Here is a 17,581-nt window from a genome sequence, read left to right as displayed (position 1 = left end):
GGACACCATCCAATGTGTTGTGTGGCACTATCACCGTGCTAAATGGGATAGATTCAGAACAGATCTAGCAGCTCAAAACTGGGCATCCATGAGGCGCTGTGGGCCATCAGCAGCAGCAGAATTGTATTTCAGCACAATCTGTAATCTCATGGCCCAGCATATTCCTCACTCTACCGTTACCAACAAGCCAGGGGATCGACCCTGTTTCAATGAAGAGTGTAGAAGAGCATGCCAGGAGCAGCACCAGGCGTATCGAAAAATGAGGTGCCAACCTGGTGAAGCTACAACTCAGGACTATGTGCATGCTAAACAGCGGAAGCCACATGTAATAGACAGAGCTAAGCGATTCCACAACCAAAGGATCAGATCAAAGCTCTGCAGTCCTGCCACATCCAGTCGTGAATGGTGGTGGACAATTAAACAACTAACGGGAGGAGGAGGCTCTGTAAACATCTCCATCCTCAATGATGGCGGAGTCCAGAACATGAGTGCAAAAGGTAAGGCTGAAGCGTTTGCAACCACCTTCAGCCAGAAGTGCCGAGTAGATGATCCATCTCGGCCTCCTCCCAATATCCCCACCATCACAGAAGCCAGTCTTCAGCCAATTCGATTCAATCCACGTGATATCGAGAAATGGCTGAGTGCACTAGATATAGCAAAAGCTATGGGCCCCGACAACATCCCGGCTGTAGTGCTGAAGACTTGTGCTCCAGAACTAGCTGCGCCTCTAGCCAAGCTGTTCCAGTACAGCTACAATGCTGGCATCTACCTGACAATGTGGAAAATTGCCCAGGTATGTCCTGTCCACAAAAAGCAAGACAAATCCAATCCAGCCAATTACCGCCCCATCAGTCTACTCTCAATCATCAGCAAAGTGATGGAAGGTGTCATCGACAGTGCTATCAAGCGGCACTTACTCACCAATAACCTGCTCACCGATGCTCAGTTTGGGTTCCGCCAGGACCACTCGGCTCCAAACATGGACAAAAGAGCTGAATTCCAGAGGCGAGGTGAGAGTGACTGCCCTTGACATCAAGGCAGCATTTGACCAAATGTGGCACCAAGGAGCCCGAGTAAAATTGAAGTCAATGGGAATCAGGGGGAAAACTCTCCAGTGGCTGGAGTCATACCTAGCACAAAGGAAGATGGTAGTGGCTGTTGGAGGCCAATCATCTCAGCCCCAGGACATTGCTGCAGGAGTTCCTCAAGGCAGTATCCTAGGCCCAACCATCTACAGCTGCTTCATCAATGACCTTCCCTCCATCATAAGGTCAGAAATGGGGATGTTCGCTGATGATTGCACAGTGTTCAGTTCCATTCGCAACCCCTCAGATAATGAAGCAGTCCGTGCTCGCATGCAGCAAGACCTGGACAACATCCAGGCTTGGGCTGATAAGTGGCAAGTAATATTCGCGCCAGACAAGTGCCAGGCAATGACCATCTCCAACAAGAGAAAGTCTAACCACCTCTCCTTGACATTCAACGGCATCAACATCACCATTGACCAGAAACGTAACTGGACCAGCCACATAAATACTGTGGCTACGAGAGCAGGTCAAAGGCTGGGTATTCTGTGGCAAGTGACTCACCTCCTGACTCCCCAAAGCCTTTCCACCATCTGCAAGGCACAAGTCAGGTGATGGAATACTCTCCACTTGCCTGGATGAGTGCAGCTCCAACAACACTCCGGAAGCCCAACACCATCCAGGACAAAGCAGCCCGCTTGATTGGCACCTGATCCACCACCCTAAACATTCACTCCCTTCACCACCAGCGCACTGTGGCTGCAGTGTGTACCATCCACAGGATGCACTGCAACAACTCGCCAAGGCTTCTTCGACAGCACCTCCCAAACCCGCGACCTCTACCAGCTAGAAGGACAAGAGCAGCAGGCACATGGGAACAACACCACCTGCACGTTCCCCTCCAAGTCACACACCATCCCGACTTGGAAATATATCGCCGTTCCTTCATCGTCGCTGGGTCAAAATCCTGGAACTCCCTTCCTAATAGCATTGTGGGAGAACCTTCACCACACGGACTGCAGCGGTTCAAGAAGGCGACTCACCACCACCTTCTCGAGGGCAATTCGGGATGGGCAATAAATGCTGGCCTCGCCAGCGACGCCCACATCCCACAAACGAATAAGAAAAAAAAATATGCGCAAGGGGGTTGTGGGGGCAGGGGGGGTTGCAAGTGGCCCTCCAGAAATACACTCAAAAGGCAGTGGGAGGCAGCAGGGAACAAAGTCAATGCCAGGCGCACAGCATCATGAACATGGATGCAGTGCAGGAAGAAGTTCAATGCTTTGACATGACCGGTCAAGGTGAGTGAGGTCAACTGTCAAGTGGCGTCTCCTTCCAACTCCACCACTAGCCCCATCCACTGCTCCATGCACTCCACCCCCCCATCACCCACATACCAACAAACTCTTTCCATCAGTACTCAACTCTGCCAATCAGATGCTTCCCCCCACCCTTACACATTACCACTGTTTCAAGCTGCACACCCACAACTCACAGGCCACACACACTGGCAGCTATTCAACCATGACAGGCACATCACCCAGGCACATGTCCTGCTTTCTTGCAGGAGAAGGTGGCGCATATCAAGAGGCAACAAGTGTCAGTGGCATTTAGCCCATCGAGCCTGTTCTGACATTCAGTGAGATCATGGTGAACCTGTGACCGAACTCCATATACCCGCCTTAGCCCCATATCCCTTATTACCCTTGGTTCACAGAAATCTATCAATCTCAGATTTAACTTTCACAAGTGAGCTAGCATCAACTGCCGTCTGCAGAAGAGCGTTCTAAACATCTCCCACCCTTTGCATGTGGAAGCATTTCCTAACTTCACTCCTACATGTCCTGGCTCTAAATGTCAGGCTATGTCCCCGCGTCCTAGTATTCAAGTCCAGGAGACCTCCAAAAATAGTTACAAATGTCTCGGCAGCTAGAAGCAATAATCCAGCATATAACCTGTAAATCCTGCATGACCCCTTTAAATAGCGCTGGTGGGGGGTCCTCCAGGCACTCTAAGACACGTTCAGATGGTCGGGGTTAAGACTGTGCGTTGAGTTGAGCGTTAAGTCCCAAAATGTTGTCTATCACTTTAAATCAGCGTTGCACACTGATTGAAGCCATTTTCTCCATACTTTACATGATTCCAGTGTTCGTTATCTGCGCCTGCGCTAACTCCTATACCAAGATGGCATCTGGCGCCGGAAACGTACGTGCGCACCCAAGACACCATCTTGGATGTCGGAGAGGACGTGTAGCGCTGAAACAATGGGTGTTACACGGCCCAATTTAGCGCCCCCCCCCCTGTCTTTCACATTGGTATTTGAATAATTTTGAATCACCCCAATATTCAATTTGTTATAATTGAAGCAGGTGTTTTATGTCTTAATCCCCCTAAAGGAAAATTGGAAGCCAGAACAACATCACATTGCTTTATTCTCCTCTTTTTGATTGCAAGTAATCAATCTAAAGAGCCACTTTGTTCCACAATCTGCAAAGTCCAGTCTAGCAATGAAAATAGCACGTTGTCTGACCATTTTAAATAGTGTCATATATTGTCAGAAAGGATTGACAAATTTACCTCCTCAAAGGAATGACAGCTATTTTAATTTTGCAGGAGTTATCCTATTTTTTGCTTGTTGTATTGCCTCGTTAAGCCTAAAAGCTCTCTTTATCCCTTTTTTCAAATTGTTTTGTTTATATGTTATTTTTCTACCCCCCTTTCTTCAAGACATTGGGGGAATGTAAACCGTCACCCACAACGGGGTGGGGGGGGGTTTAAATTGCTAAAAATGTGAAACCCGACCCCAATCCACAGCAAACGCTCCGACTTCCGGTTTTACTCCGGTGGGTTTGGGGGCGGCCGAGTAACCTGCTCTGGAGAGGTGGGTCAGTGATTATAATATTTAAATGAGACTGCGTTCCTCAGATTTTGGCAGCTATTTCGATTTAAGGGTGGTCAGCCGCGTATCCCAGTGCTCGGGAAACCTGGCAACTGAAGGAAGGCAGGAGCTGCCGGCTCCAGAGTGTGAGTGCTTTTCCAGCACTGCTTGTGGACCAGGAAGAGCTTCCCCCTGTCCCCCAAGCAAACCTGCCGGGATTGTCCGACACCTGAGCGATCTTCTGACCCGCCCCCACCACCCCCCCACCCCAGCGACGTCTCTTCCTCCCCCCCAGAAAAGTCTCCCCCCCCCACCCCATGAAGTCTCTTTCTCCCCCGCCAAGTCTCTGTTTCCCCCCCCCCCCCGCCAAGTCTCTGTTCCCCCCCCCGCCAAGTCTCTGTTCCCCCCCCGCCAAGTCTCTGTTCCCCCCCCCGCCAAGTCTCTGTTCCCCCCCCCGCCAAGTCTCTGTTCCCCCCCCCGCCAAGTCTCTGTTTCCCCCCCCGCCAAGTCTCTGTTCCCCCCCCCCGCCAAGTCTCTGTTCCCCCCCCCGCCAAGTCTCTGTTCCCCCCCCCGCCAAGTCTCTGTCCCCCTCCCCGCCAAGTCTCTCTTTCACTCCTCGTGCTGCCTCTCTGTTTCCCCCCCACCCCCCCCGGCGCTGCCTCTCTCTCCCCCCCGGCGCTGCCTCTCTCTCTCCCCCCCCCCCCCACGCTGCCTCTCTCTCCCCCCCGGGCTGCCTCTCTCTCTCCCCCCCACGCTGCCTCTCTCTCTCCCCCCCCCACGCTGCCTATCTCTCCCCCCCCCCCCCCGGGCTGCCTCTCTCTCTCCCCCCCCCCCCCCACGCTGCCTCTCTCTCCTCCCCGGCGCTGCCTCTCTCTCCCCCCCCACGCTGCCTCTCTCTCTCCCCCCCGGCGCTGCCTCTCTCTCCCCCCCCAGCGCTGCCTCTCTCTCTCCTCCCCGGCGCTGCCTCTCTCTCTCCCCCCCGGGCTGCCTCTCTCTCTCCCCCCCGGGCTGCCTCTCTCTCCCCCCCCAGCGCTGCCTCTCTCTCCCCCCCCACGCTGCCTCTCTCTCTCCCCCCCGGCGCTGCCTCTCTCTCCCCCCCCAGCGCTGCCTCTCTCTCTCCTCCCCGGCGCTGCCTCTCTCTCTCCCCCCCGGCGCTGCCTCTCTCTCCCCCCCCAGCGCTGCCTCTCTCTCTCCCCCCCGGCGCTGCCTCTCTCTCCCCCCCCAGCGCTGCCTCTCTCTCTCCCCCCCGGCGCTGCCTCTCTCTCTCCTCCCCGGCGCTGCCTCTCTCTCCCCCCCGGGCTGCCTCTCTCTCTCCTCCCCGGCGCTGCCTCTCTCTCCCCCCCCAGCGCTGCCTCTCTCTCTCCTCCCCGGCGCTGCCTCTCTCTCCCCCCCCAGCGCTGCCTCTCTCTCTCCCCCCCGGCGCTGCCTCTCTCCCCCCCTCCACGCTGCCTCTCTCCCCCCCCTCCGCGCTGCCTCTCTCCCCCTCCGCGCTGCCTCTCTCCCCCCCCCTCCGCACTGCCTCTCTCCCCCCCCCCTCCGCACTGCCTCTCTCCCCCCCCCTCCGCGCTGCCTCTCTCCCCCCCTCCGCGCTGCCTCTCTCCTCCCCTCCGCGCTGCCTCTCTCCCCCCCTCCGCGCTCCCTCTCTCTCCCCCCATGCGTTGCCTCTCTTTCCCCCCAAGCTGCCTCTCTCTTACGCCCCTGTGCTGTCTCTCTCCTCCCCCTCCCCCTCCCACCTTCTCCTCTCGATCTGACTGGCTGCCAGGCAAGAAACGGAGTAAAAAAAATTCTAAAATGGTCCTGCTGCTAAATTCAGCAGGACCACTGCCTTCCCAGTATTTCCAGGTTTCCCGGCCACTGACACCCACCCCTGTGCCCTCCATGTAAATATCGGAGCCATTGCCAAATGCCATGTAATTGTTCCAAAGAAGATATACTATTAAAGTACTATTTTTCACATCTGAGCCTACACAATAAGTGTCATTAGGCTGTTCAACAGTTGGGAGAAATTATTGTCATCCTGGCTGCGATTAGTTAACACAGCACAGACCAGAGGCCAACAATATTACACGAGTGACAAATTCACCCACTGATTCATTCAAAGAGCTTTAAGTTTTTATTAGTAATTCACTACCTTTCGGACTTGGTTTGAAAACCCTACTTTTGAAAATCTAATGTTGTATCTCAGTATAATTCAGCTCTTTTCTGATCATTTTAATTTTGCCCAATTCGGACTCTAACTTTGACTTCAGCACTCATCAGACCTATCATCACTGGGTGTTACACTTATTTCTTAAACGCATTTGTTTAAATGTTTTTGCAATCTTTATGATCATAAATCTCACTCCTAACGCCTCCTCTGTGTCAACATCCCCATCACCAGCAGGGAAAGCATTCTACTAATGTGCCATTCAGAGATATCTACAGATTTAAATAGAGTTGTGTAACATTTCTGAATAATTTCTATTTGTTTCAACATTTTCACTGATTTGATACCGAGATGCACAAACGATGGTAGCTCAGGGGGAAAAAAACTTAGAACTTCAATATTTTTGTTCTTTCTCCAATGGCTTTGGTTGTAAATATGTAATGGACTTAGCCACTGTGGATTTAACCAGTAATGACACTCGGCTTTGTGCAAATATTGACATAGAAATGCTTAACACAGTCCTATGAAATTTCTTTGTCAGTTTGTTGGTGGTGACGGAGTGTGGTGGCGGGGTTATTTCCTTAATGAAAACTTACTTGGCAAGGGAGAAGAGACATGCATCATTTATCCTGGAAATGTCACTTGGGCTAGCGACCCTGTAATATGTTCAACGTGATTTATATCGTCACTTGTATTTTTGTAATCAACTTATAAAAAGCCTTGCCAATCACTTGTTCGTGAAGATTCTTTCCCTTTAAATACCTGTGCTTTGTAAGACGAGTTACTAATGTTTTAAAAACAAATCTGGATCTTGTGTTTAATCACTTTTTATTGCAAGATCATACACTATATTTTATTGCATGGTCCCATACCAAACAATCATTTAATAAGATTATGATTGCAACTACTTTGATACATAGCTCCTAAATTTACTTCAAATTTCCAAAAGGGATATCCCTTATTCCATTCTGTTACATGCAGCCAGTGTTTTTGCAGGAAGTGAATATATATATTTTTACTGTAATCCACATTTTTATAATAATTAATCCATGTTGCTGCAAGGTGAGGTAACCTTAATGATTCCATCATTAATATGTACTGCAATTACAGGAGGTGAATGTAGAACTGTATTAATAGTTTCTATTGAGCAGATCATATTAAAATGGTACTATACTTCAGAGTAAAGAAAAGAGGAATTTAAAGAAAGTAGAAGCATTATAATATGGAGTAAGGAATGATGGAATAAATACCTTATTCAGCATGAGAATTCTATATCACTTATTAATTATGAAGTTGTCTTCACTCACAAACGAGTTGGGTGTTCCACCATTTCCATTGTTGTATCCGACATTTGATTCAGTTGCTGTATAATTAAATGGAAACGATAGGCCCTCATCTTTCTTGCATAATTTGTCTCAATCGTTTCTGTGTGGTATTCTGGTTAACACTGTCAGGCACTTCTAAATGATTTATTGATTAAACTTCTTACAGCCTTGCATCCTGATGAATAACATCCAGCAGTTGAGGGTCCAGCTGGAGAAAATGTTTGAGTCAATGGGTGGAAAAGAGGTCAGTGACTGGTGAAAATCTATAAATCTAAAAATATAGATGACGCTAATAGTTTTCTAGTGTTTAATGTGTATTAGACTATTTCTTTTTTGTAGTCATTAATTTTACCTTTTACAATAGTGGCATATGCTTTATGATCAGTACCTTGCTACATTTGTTATACGCAGTATATTGCTTAAGTACTATTTACAAATGATATAGTAAGCATTTGATGTCTTTATAATTAGCTGTGTATGCTGTGGTGTAAGTAAACCTTTGTAAAAATATTCTGCATAGCTTGTTGCATGCTTTGTGCACTGTCTGTAATTTGTCTTGTCTTTGTCCAATATTTTTGTTCTGCATTCAACTGTGCTGCAGGAGGAAAGGGAAAATGCCTTCTGTAAGGTCTGTGTGAACAAGGATCGTGTGATTAATGGATAAATCAAGACAAATATAAAACTATATTTTTCTTGAACTAATTTAATGAGTCAATGTAAACCTGTTTAGACAGTCATGCTTGGCAATAACACTGACTGGCTGCTAAAGATAAATTGTGACTGAAACTTGTTTTAGCTATAGTATTATAATTTCAGTTGAAAAGCTAGAGAAAAGTACTCATTATGATTATGGCTACCAACTACATTCACCATTTTAGACTACTGCTTAACTTCCAATGCATGACAAATCGCTGGGACTGAAAGTATCGGTCACTATTGATAGATGGGCACCTAATACAGGGGATCATTTACACAGGTCTCGCTGTATTGACAATGTACGTGCTACTAATTGTGTATCTTTCATAAAAGAGAACAGTTTTATTAATTATAAGTTTCATGGAAAAATAAGATCAGGAACTAAACTTTAGGAAGTAGCATTTAAGCAAACTCCTAAATCTGAGCTCCAAATTTTGTCAGTTTAATAAAACAAAGCCAAATAGCTGATTTGATTTGCTGTTATTTTTCAATGTTGCAGGCAAAATGGAGCACATGCTCAGCTTGGTGAACTGGTGATTTTATTTACTGGTTTCCTGAATTTTTTTTGGATTTAAAAAATAACAAAGACAACCTCATTCACTCATTCCTATCAGAATCTTTAATTCTGTACAAATGTTTTGATTAGAATCATTTGATGTTGAAATTTATTTGAGGCAACAGCACATTACAGAATAATGCCCACTTCTGGAGGTTACACATAATCCAGCGGGGGGCTGTGGCTTGACACCTAACTTACTGTCACCTGCTTTAATAATATGTAGGTTCTTTAGTTGCAATTTCTCTTCAATATTGGCATATTTGAGGTAATTCATTAATGTTTTAGCTATGTAGTCGACTGCTCACGCTTTGCATTTAGATTAGTTTGGGGAGTTTGCATGATGGCATGTTCCAGCTTTATTAATCTATTGGGGAAAATAGCAAAGTGGGATTGTTTCATCAGTACCATTTTAAATAGCTCATGATATCATTTGAAATCTAATATGCAGAATACAAACACAATGACGTGCAGGGGAATGTGTGGTTTCTCTGTGGATTGTCTAGGTGCTTACATCCATCTTCTTAAAAATGTAGTTTTTTTCCCCTCCTTTATAAGTTGCATGTTGAGTCAATGACTAAAAGAATCTATTGAGTAATATTTCCATGCCTGTTTTCCAAATGTGGTCCATTATCCACAAAAGTAAGCTGTATGACAGCTATCAAGGGAAAATCATGGAAACATTGCATTCACAGTGAGTATTTCTTTCTTTCCTCATGCTTATGCTTAAAACAGAATATCCATCAGGAGCCCATGATATATGAAGTTCATTTCATACATGTCATCTGTCTGATAATCCATCTTTAAGTCATTGTTAGGATAAATTCAATATTGAGCAGGTCCCGTTAATCACACTGCGACTTTATAAACTGGTGTTCCCTGCCCTTGTCGCAGAAACCCTGAATTTCTCTTCACCCTGTTGACATTTTAAAAACTCTTTGACTTATAGAAGTTTTAACCCAGAAGAAGGCCATTTGGCCCATCGTGCCTGTGCCAGTGCAAGATCTTCAACAGACACTATTTACTCTAATCACATGTCCTCACCCATTCCGCGTCCTTTTATATTCTTCATTTTCAACACCTATCCAACAAAAATGTGCTTTTATATCGTGCCTTTAACATAGAATATATCCTAAGCCTTTACAGAGCGGGAGAAAATTATAGATAAATAAAGGATCAGAGGAGCCATGGTGCGAGAGTTAGTAGAGGTGACTGTAAAATTTGGTTGAGAAGGTGGGTTTTGAGAAGGTTTTCAAAGTGGAGCGAGAAGGGGAGAGGTTTAGGGAAGTGAATTCTAGAAAGCAAGGCACAGGAGCTGAAGGCTCTGCCATGAGTGGTGGAGAAAAGCAAGTGGGAGGGATGCACAAAAAGGTCATGATGTGGAGGTGCCGGTGATGGACTGGGGTGGACAAATGTAAGGAATCTTACAACACCAGGTTATAACCTGGTGTTGTAAGATTCCTTACAAAAAGGTCAGAGTTAGAAGACCACGGGGTGCAGCAGTGGATATAATGCTGGAGGAGATTGCAGAGATAGAGTAGTGCAAGGCAATGGAGGACTCTGAAGAAGAGGCCAAGAATTTCAAATTCAGAGCATGGGGGAAGGAGAATAAGAATCTAGGCAATCAATGAGGATAGGAGTAATGGCCAAATTATTGCAGCGTAGCACACAAGCAGTTGAGATTTGAACAAGTTGGAGTTTTTGGAGGGTCAGGAATGGGAGGCCAGCAAAGAGGACATTTGAAAAATCAAGTCTAGAGGTGACAAGAACATTGAGAAAGGTTTCAGTGGCAGTGAGGGGTAGAGATGGGTGGAAATTAAAGAGGTGTAAGTAAGCACTCTTGGTGATGGATAGGATGTAGGTTTCGAAGCTCAGCTCAGCACTGAACAGAATGCCACAGTTTTGCAGAGTCTGTTTCAGCCTGAGCGAGTGGCAGGGAGTGGAAGGAGTTGGTGGTAAGGGAGAGGGTTTGACGGGGACCAGAAATTATGGCTTCGATCATCTGGTATTCAGTTAGAGGAAATGATGATTCAACCACATCTTCACGTCAGCACTAAGGTGACCATGGTGTTGAGAAGTGGTGAAAAAATAAAGCTCAGTATCATCAGCCTACATATTGAAACTGACCCAGCACTGCTTTTATATGCTCCTTTTTAACCTAATTTTTCCTTCAATTTCTTTCTTTATGAAACCCCAAACTTTGATACATTTCCTTTACACCAAGTTGGAAAGTGTTTAACTTGTACCTTATCCATCCCATCTTTAAATATTTCCTATTGCTGGTCTGCTGTTTGATCTGCCATTTTATCCAACAAATTAATCTGGCCTGTCATCTCAGTGCAATTCGATAATTTTCAGGTCAACTCCCTTTATGTCAACTCCGTGTAACTAAATAAGCTATGGTCATTATTTCCCAAGTGTTTTCCAACTTGCCCTGCTTCGGGTCACTTGGGTGTCCTGCTTCATTACTCAGAACCGGACGTAACACTGAATCCTTCCTTGTTGGATGTGCAAAATACTGATTATGGAAATATGCTACATGCACGCTAAGAACCCATCTTCAACATTTTCTTATCCCAGTCTTGCTGTGTCACAGTGCCTGATATTTAAATAAAGGAATTGCAACATGAGATTGCTTATGCTCTGAAACCAGAATAAATCATTTAAGCCTGGAAATTGCTGTAAGTGATGTTATGTCACAAACCTTATGGCTCCAATGTTAGAGTGGAAGCGGGATGGCAGCGAGGTAACCCGGCCAATAAAAAATGTCCTTTTCCCACACGATCGGTTTGCCGACCGAAAGCTGTGCAGCGGGCGGACTGCGCACCCACATCACAGACTGTCAGCTGGAGGAGCTCTATTTAAAGGGCCATTGCTCCAAAGGCTTTTGCTGGAGCAAAGACCCACAGACCACAATGGAGCAGCACAAGGGTAAGGCTGCTCCAAGGTTTAACGATGCCACACTCCAGGTGCTACTGGATGGGGTGAGGAGGAGGAGGGATGTGTTTTACCCGGCGGACAGGAGGAACTGGCCTGCCTCTGCCACCAAGAAGGCCTGGCTCAAGGTGGCAGAGGAGGTCACCAGCAGCAACAACATATCCCACACCTGGATCCATTGTAGGAAGCGCTTCAAAGGCCTAACTAGATCGGCCAAAGTGAGTACACGTACTGATTCTCCTACGTATTCCGTGTTGCACATCACTATCCCCTCCCCCCAACTCATTCTGCACTGCCAAGACCACTCTATCGCATCACTCCTCACACCCACTTAAGGCTCATCCTCAACTTACCTGCACTTCCTCACCTCCCGATTAGTCAGCCCACCACTAGCACTCAACCCAATCCTCATCCAATGTCATGGCTCTGTCTCATACTTACCCTCTGATGCATCTCTTTCACGCTCAGCCCCACCCAAAGCAATGCATTCATTGGTTGGCCACTTCACCATCACTGGTGTGTATTTAAGCGCACCCCCAGAACAATCAAGGCACCTAAATCATATCTTGAGCAGCCCTATAGCATGCTCAATTGTAGACCTGGTGGCGATGTGGCTGTCATAATACCGATACTGTTGCTCGGTGATGGGGTTCCTCAGAGCCACGTGTGCAGGGGCTATCCCTTGTCCCCGAGGAGCCAACTCTTATGGGTGTTCGGTGCATGGAAGAGGGGCGGGATGTTGGATTCCCTCAGGATGAAGGAATCGTGGCAGCTGCCAGGGAATCTGCCGCACACGTGAAGAAATCTTTTGCGGTGGTCACAAACGAGCTGAGTGCCCCTTTCTATTGATAAACAGTCCTGGCTCATGTGGAGATGCTCATATTGCTATATGGGTGCAATCGATTACACCCTGCACCCGTGGGAAGCCAGCCAGAGAGTAGAATCCCACTGCCCTCTCCGACTATCTGAGGTCGTCCATGGGGAAGTTGATATACTGCGAGGCTCTGCGAAACAAGCCATCGGTGACCTGCCTTATGCACTTGTGTGCAGACGACTGAGAGACCCCGGCAATGTCCCCGGTGGCACCCTGGAATGATCTGGAGGCGAAGAGGTTGAGGGCAGTGGTGACTTTGACAGCAACATGTAAGGAGATGCCGCCTGGCCCAGCCGGGAGCAGTTCGGCATGAAGGAGGCTGCAGATGTCTGTGACTACTTGGCAACTCACTCTGAGCATCCATATGCACTGCTCATCAGAGAGGTCCAGGAAGCTGAGCCTCGGTCTGTAGACCCTGTGGCAAGGGTAGTGCCTCCTGCGACGTCGCTCTCTCCGTTGTTGCCCTCTGTGCTTTTGCGCAGCACTGTGTTGTGGAGCTCCAAGTGGCAGAAGTGCCACTGTGCCTGGTGAGGCTGGTGATGTTCCTCGTCCTCAGATGTAGTGGTGAATGAAGCCATGGCCCCCCCCCCAATCCTGATGGTGTCAGTTTGAGGGGTTCCGAAAAGTTGTTAAATATGTGTGAACAGAAGAAAATTGAGTGGAAAGTAAGAATTTTCAGTTAAAACACAAAAATCTCGCAGCCAAAAGTTTGTCTGAAAGAACTGAATGCCCTGCAGCAAGATCTCACCTTTTCTCCCCATCTGTCAAACAAGCATTTGAATGTCCAACTGGCTGCTGGCTGAAACACGTCTGGTAGAACATGGAGTGTTTCCCACAGCACGGGAAACACGCTGAGGATGTTTGAAAATCGGACCCCTGCCTCAATGTGGACAAAATTAAGTACTTTAAGTATGTACATAAGTCTCTTAACTATCACCCCGCCGGCTTTAATTGCTAGTGGGACTTCCGCATTCGGGAGGTGCGTGCGCACCAAGACGCGTCAGTGGGGAGCCCGGAAGTCTGCGGGTTGGAGCTGGGTTCCAAACCCGCTCGGGATTTCCGGAGGCTCCCCCCCCCCCGCCTCCAACGCACCCACTACTCCATTCCAAAATCGACCCTTATGTGTTTGAATCAAATTCCTTGCTCCCCATTTTAACAGAGGCATTTACGCATTAAAAATAAATGAACTAATGCCCCTTTAAGACAGTAGAAAGAGGAATTTGATATGAACATGTTAAATGTTTGTATGATAACCTTGCTCCCAATAATTTCCAGCAGCCCCTCATTGTAAACCAACTAGTGTGGAAATAGAATATTTAAACTTTGCAGCTCAAAATTCTGTTCCTTAAAGGTACATCTCACCCAACAGGCAAGAAGGCTGCTAAAAACATGCACTACCCATTACAGGACGCACGCACCAGAAAATCTCCTATTAGATTACACGCAGTAGTACCTTTATCTGAGGCTCAGTTATCTGTTAGCAGTTTCCTCCTACATTTGTGTTCAGCAGTGGGTTTGGTTTATAATTTATCACAAAGTTCATTTCTAAGATGGATCCTGTGCCTTCAACATCAGTCATTCAGCCTAATTTGCAGTAACGTGCTATGCTGTACAATATGATGATTTTCTGTTTCAGTCTATCTCAGCTATTGTTACTGGCATGTAGTGCTGTCTGGCTGAATTAGAAAATGTTAAATAAAAACTAATCTCCAATTTTAATTAGCTACTGTAATGTGAAGTGTAAACTTGAAGGATGGCATGTAACTCGTTTCTAAAATTCATAGTAGGATATCAGTTGTGGCTTGGTGAAGTAGAGTGGCATGTAGTTACCAGCTGTCCTATGAATCAAAATAAATGAAGTAACAGATAGCAGAAAAATTACAGATGTAGATATTAAGTGATCAAAATTAATATTTGTCAGAATTAGTTTAAATTGACTAAATTTGACGACTTTAAACTTCCAGCAGGCACAGCTCCTCACCCGAAGTGCAAAGTCAAAAAATTACTCCAACATTCTTTAGCCTTTGAGCAGTAGACCCTTTAGTTTTTTTCTGAATGCAGAGCCAATAGTTAATGGTAAAATTTATTATCAATTTGTTATCATAAACAAAGAAATATTATCATTGAGAGGTATCTGTTCGTAATGATCCCATGAGTGAGAAATCAAGCTCAAATAGCCACGGTTTATAATAACATCAAGTATTCTATGTGTTATGCTGTTGTAATAGCTCACTCTGGTACGACGTTTTCAGCCTTGAACTAAATCAGTGGGGTTTTATTTCCCGAGTTAAACTTAGCTTAATGAACATCTACTGTAGTATGAAATCCCTGGAACATTTTTGTACCTGTTAAGAGACTATGCCAGTTCACTTTATACTCTCCTGCTTCCTTATCCATACCTCTCATGACTGTCGGGTGTCTTCATTGTTCAGCTGGTCTCCTTCTAAATAGGAACATAGGAACAGGAGTAGGCCATTCAGCCCCTCAAGCCTGCTCCGCCATTTGATACGATCATGGCTGATCTGTGATCTAACTCCATATACCTGCCTTTGGTCCATATCCCTTAATACCTTTGGTTGCCAAAAAGCTATCTACCTCAGATTTAAATTTAGCAATTGAGCTAGCATCAATTGCCGTTTGCGGAAGAGAGTTCCAAACTTCTACAACCCTTTGTGTGTAGAAGTGTTTTCTAATCTCACTCCTGAAAGGTCTGGCTCTAATTTTCAGACTGTGCCCCCAGTCCTAGAATCCCCAACCAGCAGAAATAGTTTCTCTCTATCCACCCTATCTGTTCCCCTTAATATCTTATAAACTTCGATCAGATCACCCCATAACCTTCTAAACTCTAGAGAATATAACCCTAATTTGTGTAATCTCGCCTCGTAACTTAACCCTTGAAGTCCGGGTATCATTCTAGTAAACCTACGCTGCACTCCCTCCAAGGCCAATATGTCCTTCTGAAGGTGCGGTGCCCAGAACTGCTCACAGTACTCCAGGTGCGGTCTAACCAGGGTTTTGTATAGTTGCAGCATAACTTCTGCCCCCTTGTACTCTAGTCCTCTAGATATAAAGGCCAGCATTCCATTGGCCGTATTGATTATTTTCTGCACCTGTTAATGGCACTTCAAAGGTCTATGTACCTGAACGCCTAAGTCCCTTTGGACATCCACTGTTTTTAACTTCTTACCATTTAGAAAGTACCCTGTTCTATCCTTTTTTGGTCCAAAGTGGATGACCTCACATTTGCCTACATTGAATTCCATTTGTCACAGTTTTGCCCATTCACCTAATCTATCAATATCCCTTTGTCATTTTATGTTTTCATCTACAATGCTTACAATGCCACCAATCTTTGTAAACAATTTTACAACACCAAGTTATAGTCCAGCAATTTAACTTGGTGTATAACTTGGTGTTGTAAAATTGTTTACAATTGTCAACCCCAGTCCATCACCGGCATCTCCACATCATGACCAATCTTTGTGTCATCGGCAAACTTAGTTATGAGACTTTCTATGCCTTCATCTAAGTCATTAATAAATATGGTGAATAATTGAGGCCCCAAGACAGATCCCTGCGGGACTCCACTAGTCACATCCTGACAATGTGAGTACCTACCCATTATCCCTACTCTCTGTCGCCTTTCGCTCAGCCAACTTCCTAACCAAGTCCGTACTTTTCCCTCGATTCCAGGGCTTCTATCTTAGCTAAAAGTTTCTTATGTGGGACCTTATCAAATGCCTTCTGGAAGTCCATATAAATAACATCCATTGACATTCCTCTGTCCACTACTTTAGTCACCTCTTCAAAAATTTCAATCAGGTTTGTCAGGCACATCTTACCTTTCACAAATCCATGCTGGCTCTCTCTGATTAACTGAAAATTTTCGAGGTGTTCAGTCACCTATCCTTAATTATAGACTCCAGCATTTTCCCCACAACAGATGTTAGGCTAACTGGTCTATAATTCCCTGGTTTTCCTCCCTCTCCTTTCTTAAAAAGCGGAGTGACATGTGCAATTTTCCAATCTAGAGGGATGGTTCCTGAATCTAGAGAACTTTGAAAGATTATACTTAGGGCATCTGCAACATGCTCACCTACTTCCTTTAAAACCCTGGGATGGAAACCATCTGGTCCAGGGGATTTGTCACTCTTTAGAGCTATTATTTTCTTCATTACTGTTGTTTTACTTATGTTAATATTACTGAGTCCCTGTCCCCGATTCAATATTAGTTTTCTTGGGATTTCCGGCATGCTATCCTCTTTTTCTACTGTAAATACTGATGCAAAGTAATTATTCAACATGTCCGCCATTTCCCCATTGTCAGTGACAATATCCCCACTTCCAGTTTTTAAGGGGCCAATACTGCTCCTGACCACCCTCTTTTTCCTAATATAACTATAAAAGTTCTTCGTAATGGTTTTGATATCCCTTGCAAGTTTCTTTTCATACTCTCTTTTTGTAGCTCTTACTATCTGTTTTGTGACCCTTTGTTGATCTTTGTACCTTTCCCATTCCCCAGGATCTGTGCCATTTTTTGCCTTTTTTGTATGCCCTTTCCTTATGTCTTATACTGTCCCTTACCTCTTTAGTTGTCCATGGCTGTTTTTTTTGGCAAGTAGAGTTCTTGCCCTTCAGGGGTTTAAACCAATTCTGTATCACGTTAAATGTTTCTTTAAACATTTCCCACTGATCATCAGTCGTTTTACCCATTAACAGATTTGCCCAGTTTACTGTGGACAGTTTCTGTCTCATCCCATTGAAGTCAGCCTTACCCAAATCTAGAATCTTAGCAACTGATTCACTTTTTTCCCTTTCAAACACTACCTTGAACTCGATCATGTTATGATCGCTATTGGATAGATGTTCACGCACAGTTAAGCTGTTAACTAAATCTGGTTCATTACTCATTACTAAATCTAGTGTGGCTTGCCCCCTTGTTGCTGCCAGGACATACTGCTGTAGAAAACTATCCCGGACACACTCAAGAAATTCACTACCTTTCTGCTTGTCTGCTTTTCCCAATCTATGTGAAGATTAAAGTCCCCCATTAAGACCACTATGCCTTTGTTACACGCTTGTCTAATCTCTGCATTTATACAATCTAGCACTTCAGAGCTGCTGCCAGGGGTCCCATACACAAT

The 17,581-nt window shown here is 45.7% G+C and overlaps 1 protein-coding gene across 6 annotated transcripts in view; it reads left to right on the top strand.

Annotated features, from left to right (window-relative positions):
* LOC137301857 (protein unc-13 homolog C-like) overlaps positions 1-17,581 on the top strand; it is a 514,180-nt gene that overhangs the window by 413,656 nt on the left and 82,943 nt on the right. For all 6 annotated transcript variants that reach the window (XM_067971546.1, XM_067971545.1, XM_067971544.1 and 3 more), the window contains one exon: positions 7,541-7,618. In XM_067971546.1, the coding sequence (XP_067827647.1) occupies positions 7,541-7,618 (78 nt within the window). The remainder of the gene's footprint in view (positions 1-7,540; positions 7,619-17,581) is intronic.

Source organism: Heptranchias perlo, chromosome 34 (assembly GCF_035084215.1).
Source record: "Heptranchias perlo isolate sHepPer1 chromosome 34, sHepPer1.hap1, whole genome shotgun sequence".
In the NCBI taxonomy this organism is placed as follows: domain Eukaryota; kingdom Metazoa; phylum Chordata; class Chondrichthyes; order Hexanchiformes; family Hexanchidae; genus Heptranchias; species Heptranchias perlo.
This window is presented reverse-complemented; position numbering and strand designations above follow the sequence as displayed.